The sequence below is a fragment of the Vipera berus genome, assembly GCF_964194415.1.
Source record: "Vipera berus genome assembly, chromosome: 5".
NCBI lineage: Eukaryota > Metazoa > Chordata > Lepidosauria > Squamata > Viperidae > Vipera > Vipera berus.
This window is the reverse complement of record NC_138207.1, coordinates 90,002,557-90,017,085: the sequence shown is the minus strand read 5'-3', so window position 1 is coordinate 90,017,085 and position 14,529 is coordinate 90,002,557. Positions and strand designations below refer to the sequence as shown.

General features: G+C 42.4%; 1 protein-coding gene across 1 annotated transcript in view; it reads right to left on the bottom strand.

Annotated features, from left to right (window-relative positions):
* WNT8B (Wnt family member 8B) overlaps positions 1–13,421 on the bottom strand; it is a 54,367-nt gene extending 40,946 nt beyond the window's left edge. Inside the window, exon 1 of the mRNA XM_081329694.1 lies at positions 13,275–13,421. Within this exon, the coding sequence (XP_081185820.1) occupies positions 13,275–13,306 (32 nt within the window). The 5' untranslated portion in view covers positions 13,307–13,421. The remainder of the gene's footprint in view (positions 1–13,274) is intronic.
* Positions 13,422–14,529: the final 1,108 nt, after the last annotated feature.

Here is a 14,529-nt window from a genome sequence, read left to right as displayed (position 1 = left end):
GAGGTTTGGAGAGCTGCGGTGGAGGTTTGGAGAGCTGAGGTTTGGAGAGCTGCAGCGGAGGTTTGGAGAGCTGAGGTTTGGAGAGCTGCTGCCTTCGTCCGTGTTTTTTTCGGCCCCGAAAGAAACGCAGACAAAGGCAGCAGCTCTCCAAACGGGGCGGCGGAGGTTTGGAGAGCTGCTGCCCTCATCCACATTTGAAAGAAACATGGATGAAGGCAGCAGTTCTCCAAACGGGGCGGAGAGCTGCTGCCTTCATCCGTGTTTCTTTCAAATGCGGACGAAGGCAGCAGCTCTCCAAATGTGGAGGCGGCTGCCTTTGTCTGCGTTTGAAAGAAACACGGACGAAGGCAGCAGCTCTCCGCCCCATTTGGAGAGCTGCTGCCTTCGTCCATGTTTCTTTCAAATGTGGATGAGGGCAGCAGCTCTCCAAACCTCCGCCGCCCTGTTTGGAGAGCTGCTGCCTTCGTTTGGAGGCCCCGGGGGGAGGGGCAGGGTGCTCAGGTGGCTCTGGTGACACCCAGGCTGAAGGTGGTGCCGCAACCCAGCGCCCGTCACCAGGGAGACCCACCGTCACCACTGCTGTGCAGGTGCCTCCTGGCTCAGGGGAGCCGCACTGTGGGAGACACTCGCAAGGCTTCCTTAAGCTGGGGAAGGGCCCGTTGCCTCTGAGGGGGGCCCGGGCAGGATCCTCTGAAAGGTCGTATCCTTCCTAATCTTCACGCGGCCCTCCGCGGTTGTCTCGGCCTGTGAGTCCCCCCCCCAGTAAGCTGGTGGTACCAGGTGGCGACAGGTGCGTGCGGCTCAGGATGTGGCGCGGGCGTCGGGGTGGTGCACATTTTGCCTCTTTCTGTGCATGCACGTGCACGCATGCGCGCACACATTTTGCGGCTCCCACTTTTTTGTGTCTGTGACGGAACCAGTTCCGAGTGGCTCTTTTGCTGTTTCAGGTTGCTGACCCCTGGACTAGACATATCTAGTTTCTTTAACCATTCTTCATATGGTTTAGTCTCCAAACCCTTTATCATCTTTGTTTCTCTTCTCAGCACGCTTTCCAGGGTCTTAACTTCTTTTTTTTTTGTACCATGATGACCAGAATTAGAGGCAGTAATCCAAGTGTGGCCTCACTAATGCAGTATAAAGTGGTACTATCATAAATAAATAAATAAATAAACCTTTATTGTCAAAGTACAACATGTGTACATTGAGATTTCTTGTGATATTGATGCTATCCCTGTGTTAATGCAACCTAGGATTGCACTGGCTCTTTTGGCAATTGCAGCATGCTGCTGATCATACTTAAGTAGTGATCCACTGGGATACCTAAATCCCTCTCACAGTTGCTACTGCTGCGCCTGCCAGGTTCCATCTATCCTTTATCTATGCATTTGGTTTTTCTTGCCTATATGTAGGACCTCCACTTTCAACCACAGTTAAGACCAGAAATTTCATTATTAAGCAAGGTTGTTACTAAATGAGTTGCACCTCATTTTTTCCCTCTGGTTATTAAAAGAATCTCAGAACATTAAGCAAATCTGCTTTCTCCATTGACTTTGATTGTTGGAAGCCAGCTAGGAAGATCACAAGTGGCAACCACAGAAACCCGGGACACCACAACCATCATAATACATGCTGTCTGTCAAGCAGTTTTGGTCATATGATCATGGGCATGCTGCAAAGGTCCTAAGTGCAAAGATCAGTTGCAAGTGCAAAGATCAGCGTTTTTTTCAGCAGTACCGTAACTTTTAACAGTGGCTAAATGTTAAGAAGCACTCTTTGGAAGCAAGTAAATTGAGTGCCAGCTAACATGCTAATTTTCCAGCCTCAGGAATCTCAAAATGAAGGAAGTGGATCCAGAGATTAGAAACATTATTTCTTGCTGTGGATATAGAGTACAATGTGAAAGCAAGATGCCAGCCTGTAATACACAAAGGAACAAGTATATAACATGACATTTCTACAACAGACTAGGGAGATCACCACCAGGCTGAGGAGCACAATGGAGTATTTTTCAGCAAAGGAAACATTCTTTACGTATTGATTTGAAATATGTAATTTCTACAAGGACAAGCCAAGCAAGGGCAAGGAGAATACATGGGTGAATGTTCAGTGCTTTTGAGAAAACCCAAAATTCTGTGTCAATATGCCATAAGCTACCTCTGCCCTTATTATTGGACAGACACAGAGAGACACAGACCTCTGGTTGGGGTGGGGAAGGCTTGGGACAAAACACGGTCAGTGAAACTGCAAAACTCTGTGTCAGCTGAAGGAATCCCTTAGTGGCCTTTTTAATAAAAGAGGAAGCATTGGCTATTCTGAATGTGAAGAACAACAATCACCTTCAAATTTTCAGCATTATAATGAAACAGAAACAAAATGCTTGCTATCAGTGTAGAGCAGGGGTCTTCAAACTCGGCCCTTTTATGACTCATGGACTTTAACCCCCAGAATTCCCCAGCCAGTGTGCCTGGCTGAGGAATTCTGGGAGTTGAAGTCCACAAGTCATAAAAGGGCCAGGTTTGAAGACCCCTGATGTAGATCAAGCTTCAGTATGGTTGATAGTAATAGATCAACCAGATTGCATGGTTTTATGCTGATGGAATAGCTTTGTGGATTGAGGTGCACTGTCATCTATTTTGTTGCAAAATAGTTCAATTTGCCATATTTCTGACAAATTATTATTACAGCTGAGCAGGTATGCCCCTGAGGAATTGCTGGCTGAGGAATTTTGGGAGTTGAAGTCCACAAGTTATAAAAGGGCCAAGTTTGAAGACCTCTGATCTACAGGATGGCACAAGCCAACATCAGGCTCCCATTGCAGCCAATTGGATGAATGGTCTAAGTAATAAACAGAGAGTTCAGCTCTGCATTCAGTGTTTTCGCTTCTGAAGAAGTTTCTCTGATCTCTCATAACAAAGGCCATTCCTGGGCAGGATCAAGATCATGGATATCAGAGCTACATGGAATATAATATAATGGATGGATGCATGGTATGAGGACTCCTGTTGGGGCATGGGTTGAACTAGAAGATATCCAAGGTCTCTTCTAACCCTATGATCCTATGACATGCTGATCAAACCCCACTTGTTTCAACATATCCAAAAGAAAAGTTAGGGTCCTCCTCCTCCTAAACATCTTTTCTTTTGTTATGTGCAAATTTCTTGGCAACATCTTACCATCATTCCCACTAAGAGATACACTGATTTTAATACTTGAAGAAATCTCTCAATAGCAATGAAGACCCACACACACACCAATGAAGGGTCCTAACCAGATATCCAGAGGACAGAACTGTTTGTTCTGGTATCATCTGAAGCAAATACAACCAATACCAGGCAAACATCATGGCTGCTTTTCTTGCTTCCTCCATTCTGATCTTCATGAGCCAGACAGCATTAGCGATTCACTGGAACAAGTGGGACCGGAGGCTAGAAACACTATTCATTGTTACAGAATATAGAGAGATGAAAATTATTAACAGACCAAGGAGCACTGGCTAAATGTTTTCTTAAAGAAAAGGTATTGATCCTAGTAATTATAGGCCCAGTAGTCATACTGACCTTGTAGCAAAAATATATTCTAGGTTCCTTTTGAATAGAATTGAAATCTGGGTATTGATTAGAAATATATAAATTCCACTAGCCATGAATGCATGGATGAGTTTCATATGTATTTGAGAAACCAAATGAAGGCAAATATATGTGTGCCAAGATAATGTTGCAATCCAAATCACCTAAAGCACTGTGTGAGTTCAGGAACATGGAGGAAGATGTGCAAGATGTGACAATACTACAGGATTGTCTCTGCCATTATCCTTGGAGGTAGAGACTAAGAGATCCAGACCTCTCAGGAGTCCTTGGACAAGACAGACAATGAAAGTGCAACACTCTATACCAGCTAAAAGAAACCCATTCCACCTGCAAGAAACAAAAATCTATTTCAAGTTTTAGCATCATGCTGAAAAAAAAGTAAAAGCAGCTGATATTAGTGTACTTTGTTCATGATCACCCTGCCTGCCTACTCAGAGGAATGATTTATCAGAAATGTGCCAAATGAATTATTTTGCAACAATCTGTATTTCCCAGTGCACTTTATCCAGAAAGCTGTTACACCAGCATAAAACAACACAATATTGGCCCATTAGTGTCAGCAGGATTGAAACATGATCCAGAGGATGGCTCAAGCCAAGGTCAGGCTATCCCACTGCAGCAAATTTGAAGAATGAACCAAGTAAGGAAGATATACATCAACCTTGTGGTTTCAGTGTTTTACCATCAAAGAAATGGCTAGTCACAAGGGTCTCATAACTAGGACCGTTTGTCTGCAGTAGAGGCTATATTAGAGTTACATACAATATAATATTATGGACAATAGAGTGACATGCTGATCAAACACCATTTTGTCAAGTTACAAAGAACAGAAAGGGGCCATAGTTGCACAGTAATCAGTTGCTCTAGCTGATTAAAACATGTAATTTAAAAGCCTTTTGATTTACTGAAGCCAGGATGGGAGATGGTGGTCAAACCCTATGGACCCATCTGACATATGAAAAATTGCAGCTTGAGGTGAATCATAATAAGGTTGGAAGGCACCTTGGAGATCATGTACTCCAATTCCAACTCCAGTGTAGTAACTACTACGACAGTGTTCTTGACAACCAGATTCTGTTTAAACAGAATGCATTAATTCATATCATAAACTAGGGGTACCCAAACTCTTCAACTATTCAGCTCATCAACCCCTTCATGGATTTTCAGATTGTTCATTGACCCCCTAAACATTTATTGTATAAAATCATGTAATAAGTATTACTTTAACTAATAGTATTATGAATAACTGCAATTATAACTAAACAAGGTCTGTAACACTACCCTGTTAGAGAGAAGTCAAGGCTGCTCTCACTGGAGGCTAACCATACAACCCTGGGTAACAGTGTCTCACCACTAGGTGGCTCCTCTGCAGGACTAGGGACTGCCAGGAGCTCTACAGACACCCCAAAAGATTCATTGACTCACAACTGACCTTCCATAATTTATGGACCACCTATTGACCCCCAGACACTTACTAAGCCACAAATTTAAGTAAAGGCCAAAAATGGGTTAAAAGGTAAAGGTTCCCCCGCACATACGTGCTAGTCGTTTCCAACTCTAGGGGCCGGTGCTCATCTCCGTTTCAAAGCCAAAGAGCCAGCGCTTGTCCGAGGACGTCTCCGTGGTCATGTGGCTGGCATGACTAGATACCAAAGGCGTACGGAACGCTGTTACCTTCCCACCGTGGTGGTCCCTATTTTTCTACTTGCATTTTTACGTGCTTTCGAACTGCTAGGTTGGCAGAAGCTGGGACGGGTAACAGGCGCTCACTCTGTTACGCGGCACTCAGGATTTGACCCGCCAAATTGCCAATCTTCTGATCGACAAGCTCAGCGTTCTAACCCACTGAGCCACCGCGTCCCACAAAAATGGGTGAGTTATCCTTAATAATCTATTAACGATACTTTTAAAAACTTTTGAAAACAGACAATTTGTCAAAAAACATTGGTTATTCTTTGTCTGAATCAAATGCATTAACTATCTTTGAAAAGTTTTAATGTATGAATCATGGATTTTTCTAGAGACCAAAACAATAACTGAAGTCCATACTTCTGCGTGCAATTCTGGTTTTATATTCTCCATGATTTACTTACATGATTTATTTAAAAGCAGTCCAATTCCTTGAGAACTCTGGTGCACTTACTCTCTTTAATTCTCTATGTGTCATCTGCATCTTTGGCATTAATAATGTTACAGTCTTCACTGAAAGAGTCCTGGGCTCATTGCATTGTACTTCCACCTTCTACTTCCTATTATCTGTTTAATTTGATTCCAGTGTTATCCATTTTTCTTAGAAATAAGAGGAATGCCTCCTGATCTGGGAATCATATCATTGGTCACCTAAACCTAAGGTCTGAACCATATCTACCTGGTTGGTCATGATCTACAGATACCTGATCTGCTACAAAGAAGTCATCTGCTACTACCTTCTAGATTTGACACTCCTGATTTTTTAATTTTTTTTTTGCCACCATAGACCAATAGGAGTCTTCTCCTACATTCTAAAAGATGCATATCCCTTCATCATATGGAGCTCGAAAATACCACCCCAAAAAATTAAATTAGCACATAAGCCTTAGATTATATAATATAGAAAGAAAATAATATGAGGACAACCAGTGAAATAGCTTACCCCCAGAAATTATGGGCGCTCCATCACTGGAGATTTTTAAGAAGAGACTGGACATTCACCTGTCTGAGATGGTATAGGTTTTTCTGCTTGAGCAGAGGGCTGGACTAGAAGACCTCCAAGGACCCTTCCAGCTCTATTCTATTCTATTCCTATTCTAATATCCGTAGCTTGTTCCAAAGATGGTATCAAGTCAGATTTTGGCACACTAATTACAATAATAGTTTGAACCACCAGGGGGCAGCACTTGCCAATACAATTGTCTGCAAGCCATATAGGAGAACCCTTGTTTTATATAAGGCATGAAAGAAATTGGAAGGGGAGTAGGACAACAAAATGCCTTGGTTTGTTTGAAACAATTTAACTGTAATTTGTCCATGCAAGCCTAGAACCACAGATCCAACCATTCCTCAGTCTTCTGCTGCAGAAATGCAATCTACTTTGACAGTGCACAACTGTGGTGCTCCTCTGCAAGTGGGGATGGGAGGGAACGGGGTCAAGGGGAGAGGAGCAGGGAAAACCCTGTGCCTTGCGCCTGAGGATGGCAGAGGAGTAGTAGGTCTCACTTTCCTCCCATTCAGGGCCAGGAAGAAGGTGCTTTAGGAGCTAGTGTTGTTTTTACTACTTGGAAACCATTTCTGGGCATTGCTCAAAAAATGAAACTTTGATCTTAGGTTTTGAGGTTTTCTCTCTCTTTGTATTTTTTCTCTTTGTTAAGCTTAGTTCTCTAACTTTTTCTGTATTTTAATTTGATAATGAAATTTAATTCAAAAATTATTTTAAAAGATGTGACTTCTTCACCAGGCTTGAAAATCCCATGCAAATAAGAGACCCTCCATGGGGGATGTTGATCCATTCTCCCCCAGTCTTATTTATATTGAATTGTATGTAATAGTTATTTTAAAGTTGTTTTGTTTGTTTTATTGTATGCTACCCAAAGTCATATTTGTGATATTGGAAACTATATAAATTTGATAGAGACAGATTGAGAGATGATAGAGAAAACAAGATAGAAATACAGATGACAGAGATAGAGACAGAGATGAGATAGAGAGGTATCATCCCAGGAAAAAAGTGTCTTGAAGATAAGAGACAAGGCAGGGAAGCTAGCAGAGAACAACTTCTGGAATTTTCATCCTCTTGAAAGTAGCTCAGCTCTGGGTCACATGACCAGGAAATAATAAGGCCTTGGAATTAAGCAGTTGGCAGCGTTTGAGGTTACTTCCCATCTACATCTCCCAGAGATTTAGTGGAATTTATTCTGAAGTGCCTTTTTGCATAGCCTCCAGACACATCTAGTCCTTTTAAAAATCCAGTCATCTTCTTTAGGTGCAACAATTTTGCTCCTATTTTGTTTAGTTTGGTAAAATTACCTTCAATTAATCCCTTTCCAATATTCTGGTGGGCTGGAAAGAATAAAAAGGAATCAGTTGCAGACAGCATATCTGTAATCAGCTATTAAAGTTTCTAGAGAAAGCTGCAGCTGTCAAAATATCCTGTGTTTATTCAACAGCAAAAGAGGATGTTTTTGAATATTCAGTCAAGTGATAAAACTGTACAGGAATTTTACAACTAACAGCATCCTGAACTAAACACTGATATTATTTCATAATTCCTAAGAAGGTGTCATTTCAGCTGTCACCCCTGGGTGGAAGCTTTCAAAAGTAAAGTTGGTGGCTAAAATGTGGATGAAATCTATGGTGTGGTTGTAATGACCACCATGAGATCTTTTTTCCTGCCCTCTTCCACACCATCACCCCTACCCCCTCTTCTTAGCCATTGTTTTGAATTTTCTTTTACTTTATTAAATCTGTGCTTGGGGCACAATGTCACTAAGGGAAGTAAAATCTGAATCCAGGGACTGTTCAGCCATTACAAGAGCTCTGTCTGCCCTCGTTCAGAAGGATCGGCACAGAGAGCTTGATCAATGCTTCAATTTAATATTCACTTTTGATGGATCAATTGCGTGTCATCGAGTTATTTTTGACTCCTAGCAACCATGAGACAGGTTTTCTCCCTGACAATCTGTCCCAGCCATGGTCTTTCAACATTGGCCACTTGTAACTGAGTCCACCCAACTTGGAGGGCTTATTTCCTTTCCTGTGTTCTTTAAGATCTCCAAGAGGCAGGTGAGTTCCTAAGTAAGGAAATCAACACAGGGAGTTGAAAAGGGAGGCCATTTTTCACGGGGTTGGAGGGGATGGGAGGGGTGAACACTGGGCACTATCTAACAAAATGAAATTCAATGGTGAAAAAAGCAAGGTTCTACATTTAGGCAAGGAAAACCAAATGTACAGGTATACTATAGGTGGTACCTTGCTCAATAGTAGTAACTGTGAGAGTGATCTCAGAGTCCTAGTGGACAATCACTTAAATATGAACCAGCAGTGTGCTACAGCTGCCAAAAAAGCCAACACAGTGTTAGGCTGCATTAACAGAGGGATAGAATCAAGATCACGTGAAGTATTAATACCACTTTACAATGCCTTGGTAAGGCCACACTTGGAATACTGCATCCAGTTTTGGTCACCACAATGTAAAAAAGATGTTGAGACTCTGGAAAGAGTTCAGAGAAGAGCAACAAAGATGATCAGGGGACTGGAGGCTAAAACTTATAAGGAATGGCTGCTGGAATTGGGTATGTCTAGTTTAATGAAGAGAAGGACGAGGGGGGGGACATGATAGCAGTGTTCCAATGTCTCAGGGGCTGCCACAAATAAGGAGGAGTCAAGCTATTCTCCAAAGCGCCCGAAGGCAGGAAAAGAAACAATGGATGGAAACTAATCAAGGAGAGAAGCAACCTAGAACTAAGGAGAAACTTCCTGACAGTTAGAACAATTAACCAGTGGAACAACCTGCCTCCAGAAGCTGTGAATGCTCCAACACTGGAAGTTTTTAAGAGACTGGACAGCCATTTGTCTGAAATGGTATAGGGTTTCCTGCCTGAGCAGGGGGTTGAACTAGATGACCTCCAAGGTCCCTTCCAACTTTACTATTATGATTATGATTGTGAACAAGTTTCTGCAGGGTTTAAAGCAGGGGTCTTCAAACTTGGCCCTTTTATGACTTGTGGACTTCAACTCCCAGAATTCCTCAGGCAGCATGGGAATTGAAGTCCACAAGTCATAAATGGGCCAAGTTTGAAGACCCCTGATTTAAAGTGATCTGCCAGGTAGGCTCAGCTTGGCGTTCGTTTCAGTGGCAAGCTCTGAAATCAGTTTAAAAAAAGCATCTGAACCTAAACAAAGGAATTTTCCTTCTCTCTGGATAACTGTACACCATTGTCAAACAGCACAACATGTTCGAACATGAAGCGCAACCTCCAGAAGCACCCCAGGCCTCCCATGGCAACCGCAGCAGCCTTTCTAACCAATCGAAGTGCCATAAATTAAGTGGGCAGGGCTGACCCTCCTCCCTCCCAAGAGGTTACTGCCGGTCGTAGCTGACTGCTCGCATTCATAACATCCTGCAACTTCTGACTGCAGCACAGCCAATCGGCAGCCTGCCTTTCTTGTCTGATTCCGGCTCCACCAATAGGTGATAACCTCTCTGATCCATTCCCACTGGCGAATTACTCACCGCTCGGGGAAGGGGGCTGTTTAAGAGTCATAAAGGGAAAGGTAATAATAGCAGAATGACAGCTGAATTAAGTGCGCCTATCAGTCCGTGTGTGCATATGTCTGCATGTGAGAGAAAATGTGTATGTTACATATATAGTGGACAAATACCACAGAAATAACAACAGGCGTTGTCTCCAAATCTATGCAGCTCTACCGCTTGTGAATGGCGGCTGCTTACAGAATATCAGAGCTGGAAGGAGCTTGGAGGTCTCCAAGTAACTAGGAGACCTTCCCCCACAAGCTGCAGCTTGCTCAGGAGTTTGGTATTGGGCCAGACTTTGGGGCTTTGATTCAAAGCTGTTTGGCCTGGGAAATGGTTGGACCGCCTAGTGCCCTGCCCCAGAGATAGGCAGGGGAGGAAGGACCATTCCTGATTGCCTTTAGCAGTTTTATTTGAAATGTTAAGAATGGACTCTGCAAATTTAATTTTCATGGTGCTATTAATTGATTTTTACAGTTTTATTTAACTTTTAATAGCTGTGTGCCCTGTCCAAAATCTCTCCACTATCTGAGCTTCTGCCTCTCTTCCGGCATGTGCCACCCATTCCTCAAAGGAAGCTTTAGTTAACTCAACTTAAATTTGGAAAATCTCCTGGGGGTTGGGGTGGTTATTTCAGACTACGGTTAACTAACAAAATCCTGCATGTCCACGATAATGGCATTTTAAAAACTTTTACTGATCAGATATCTCAGACCCAGATTGGGTCAAACCACGGTCATCCTAATTGTTGCTTTCATCTTCCTAGTTACAGGCCATCCTGACTCTTATGAATAGCAAGCTTTATGCCAGGCACCTCTTTTGGAGGCTGTTAGATTATGTGGAACAGCACTGAATAGTAAGACAAGGGCAAGGTGGGATCAGTCCTGTTAAATCAATTTATGCAATTTCAAAGTAGCTCCTGACTCCATAACACAGGGGTTCCCAAGGGGGGGGGTTGCGAGATGATATTCCAGGGGGTGTGAAAACTTGGGTTTTCAAAATTATAGTGTATGTGCATAATTCGTTGCCATGATTTCAAACTTGTAAGGGGTGCGAAAATATATCAGAAGTGTTCTAGGGGTGCGGGGTATAGAAAAAGGTTGGGAGCCGCTGCCATAACATAAAGCTAGAAGTCATTAGATCACTATGTCTAGGTTGAAAGCTAAGCAGGACTGGCCTTTTTTAGTGTTTGGGTGGAAGACCATCAAAAAACCACAGCTAAAGGTCAAGAGAGAAGTTGAAAAAAGCATTCTAGAAGCAGACAGTGAGGTTACTCTCCTATAGTTGCAAGGAAAAAAATGCATGGTTGTGTCCCTAAATCTCTGACAATTGATTTTATCTTAATCTCTGTTTATAATTCCTCTATAAATGTGGGTTCCTGCTAATTGATATAATTTGTGATATCCACAGGGCAGATAGTCTGATTAATTGGTATTTGGTTGGTGTATGGTTGTGTATAATCATAATCAGAATAGTAAAGTTGGAAGGGACCTTGGAGGTCATCTAGTCCAACCCCCTGCTCAGGCAGGAAACCCTATACCATTTCAGACAAATGGCTGTCCAGTCTCTTCTTAAAAACTTCCAGTGTTGGAGCATTCACAGTTTCTGGAGGCAGGTTGTTCCACTGGTTAATTGTTCTGTCAGGAAGTTTCTCCTCAGTTCTAGATTGCTTCTCTCCTTGATTAGTTTCCATCCATTGCTTCTTGTCCTGCCTTCGGGCGCTTTGGAAATAATGAATAAATAAATAAATAAATAAATAAATAAATAAATAAATACATACATACATACATACATACATACATACATACATACATACATAATGTATTTGGTGAAATACAGAGAGATGTGAAGCAAAGAAACATTATTGCATCCTCATTGGTAAAATGCTGGTATTTTAGCTAGGAAAACAACAGCAACTTTGCTACACACTCAGAGTTCATCCATACCAACTCCTTATCCCAGCCGAAGGCACCCATTTACCCTTTGCCAATGGCATGCCTACGTGACTTAAATTCAGCTTCATTGTCAGCCCACTGGTAAGGCAGCCTGACCATCGCTTTACACAGGATCTGGTGTGGAAGTAGTGTTTGCCATGCTACACCAGGGCATTCATCACGGATACTGTAATTTAGGGTGCATGGAGGAGGTGGCTTGAGATGATCTCATTGGGGTCAGGGATCTGCTTAGCTCTAATTAGTCCAGCAAGTCTGCTGTGGAATCAGCCATTTTTTCTGGGCTTTAGGGATTTTAGGATGATGTTCCTGGAGCATATAAGCAATACCTCAGCACTTACCCTCTATGATGGTTGATGGTGATTTTTCCTGCAGTTAGTGACATTTGAATTTGAACCACTGCTCATTGTCCTCACCACTCCATGTAGTGCAGCATATGAAGGACAGCAGTATAGCATTGTACTGTTCCAGTTGCAAAGTAAGAGCAGACTGAAGGAAGGGGAGGGAGGGTAGCAAACTTGAAAGCAACAGGAATCTCTCCTGGTTCTGGGAAACCAAGGTAGCTAGGTGTGCAAGCTCCTTCTGAGATGAAGAGAGCCCTTCAAGCTTTAATCAAGTTCATTTTAGTTTAGCAACATCCAAGATACCATGTTTGCCAAAAGGCTTCTATCTCACAATCTGTGAAAATGAAATTGAGCAATTGCATTTCAAGTTACACTAACCTGAAAGTCTTAAACTGAATTTGTCATATTTAAGGGTTAAAGAAGTGTCACAACTACGCCATACATAAATACATACATGCAAGTTTGGATGCTGCTCATCCATTTCCACTTTCACTGTATCCACCCTCCTTCTCTCTCTTCCCTTTTCTCTACTTTCTTTCTCCTTTCTTTCCTACTTCCCTCTTCTTCCTCTCCTCTCCTCTTTCCCTCACCACTCCCCTCCCGTTTCTCCCCACTTCTCCTCTTCTTTCCCTCCAACCTTCCTACTTCCTTCCCCCTCCTCTACTCTCTTCCCTCTCTCCTCTCCTTTCTTCCCTCCCATTCCTCTTCCGATACAATTCAGGGGTAATTCTGAAGGTTTGTGAAGATCAGGCTTTATCTTAACAATCCTACAGCTCTCAGATCTGCTTAAATTCCATTTGCACAACCTAAATTTCTTCAAACAGCTTTTCTGTGATGCAAGGCATGTACCCAACACAGCCCTGGGTCTAAAACAGGCTTAATCAAATTAAAAATATTACATTATTTTCAAATTCATTTGAATAATTTCTTAAATACAATGTCAGATCAGAGCCATACTTTACCACAGCAGGAATTGCACCTAAAGGAGCTAGGAGAACTAGGATTTTCTACTTTTATTACAATTCATTCAAAGCAGAGAATAAACACACACTCAAATCCTCTACCTGTTGGCCAGCCAAACATGAGAGATTTGGGAGATCTAGAAGGACGAGCTTTCTTTTTTGAGGGAGAAGAAGTACTGTAAATCTCACTTTTACATTACCTTTTTTCATCATTGCATTTTCCTGCCATCATTTTTTCACCGGGAAATTCTGGCTACTTGTGCTCCTTCTTATATAATCCAGCCTTCTTGTACTACATAACGTATGTACTGTGTGTCTTCTTCCTTGGTGAACCAGGATATTACTGTTTGTCATTTTCTACTTAATTCAGGTGATCAGGGCCCTCTCTGAATCTTGATATGCTGGTTATGTTTACCTAAGTGGCTTTCAGGACCTGGTTCTCCCTTTGGGCTAATTTCCAAAAGCCTGGAATGCAGGGAAACCAGTTCTAATCCTGTCTTAGGTATGGAAGCCAATGGGGTGACTTTGGGATAATCACTTTCTCTCAGGCCAAACCATCTTACAGGGTGGTGGTTGTGTGGAAATAGGAAACAGGTTAGGTATGTATACCACTTTAAATTGATCAATAAATGAGATAAAAATCAAATATCCTCTTCTAGCATTCCAAACCTTATACTCCCTTTGGGTTTGCTAGTCTGTAATAAGACTGTGCAGGTGTAAACAAATTCTCAGACCAAAATGTTTTGATTGTGAATGACAATATTCATCAATTATCAATTTTGAGGGAAATTTTCTGAGTTTTTTCAAGTCCTCCCTTTCCCAAGTAACCTAGTAATGTTGAAACAACATCAACTCTTTGCTGTGACTTCCCTCAGCAACCCCAATGGTGGCTTCCCCTTGCCCTGTCATTGTATCCTGACCCCTACTCTCTTGCCATTGTCCTTATGAGAATCATTGGAATCAGTCAGATACTCCTAATTAATTTTGTACTTGCTGACCTTAGCCAGGTTTGAGGCCATCTGGTACTCTCAGTCTACTAGGATGGGGCAGAGGTTGCCTCAGACCTTGACCATTGTGAAATCACATCACACAAGCAATCAGAATATTGGGATCTTGATATTTCCATATGGCCAATTCCATATGATTGGATACTACGAAGTGGCTTACAGCAGGTGGGTGGATTTTCTGCTCATGTCCCAGTAGTGTGTACTACCACTCTTGTTGGTTTAAGGCAGGGGTGTCAAACTTGCCGCATCACATGATGTGTCACGATGTATCGTGACTTTTTTCCCCTTGCCAGAGCTGGGGTGGGCGTGGTTTCCACGTGACGCATCCAGCCCATGGGCCAGCAGTTTGACACCCCTGGTTTAAGGCACAGAAGACAAATGTTAGCCTATATTCTAGTTCCAGAGAGGGGAGCCCACTATATTGCTCTTCAGGTACCTGTATGTAAAG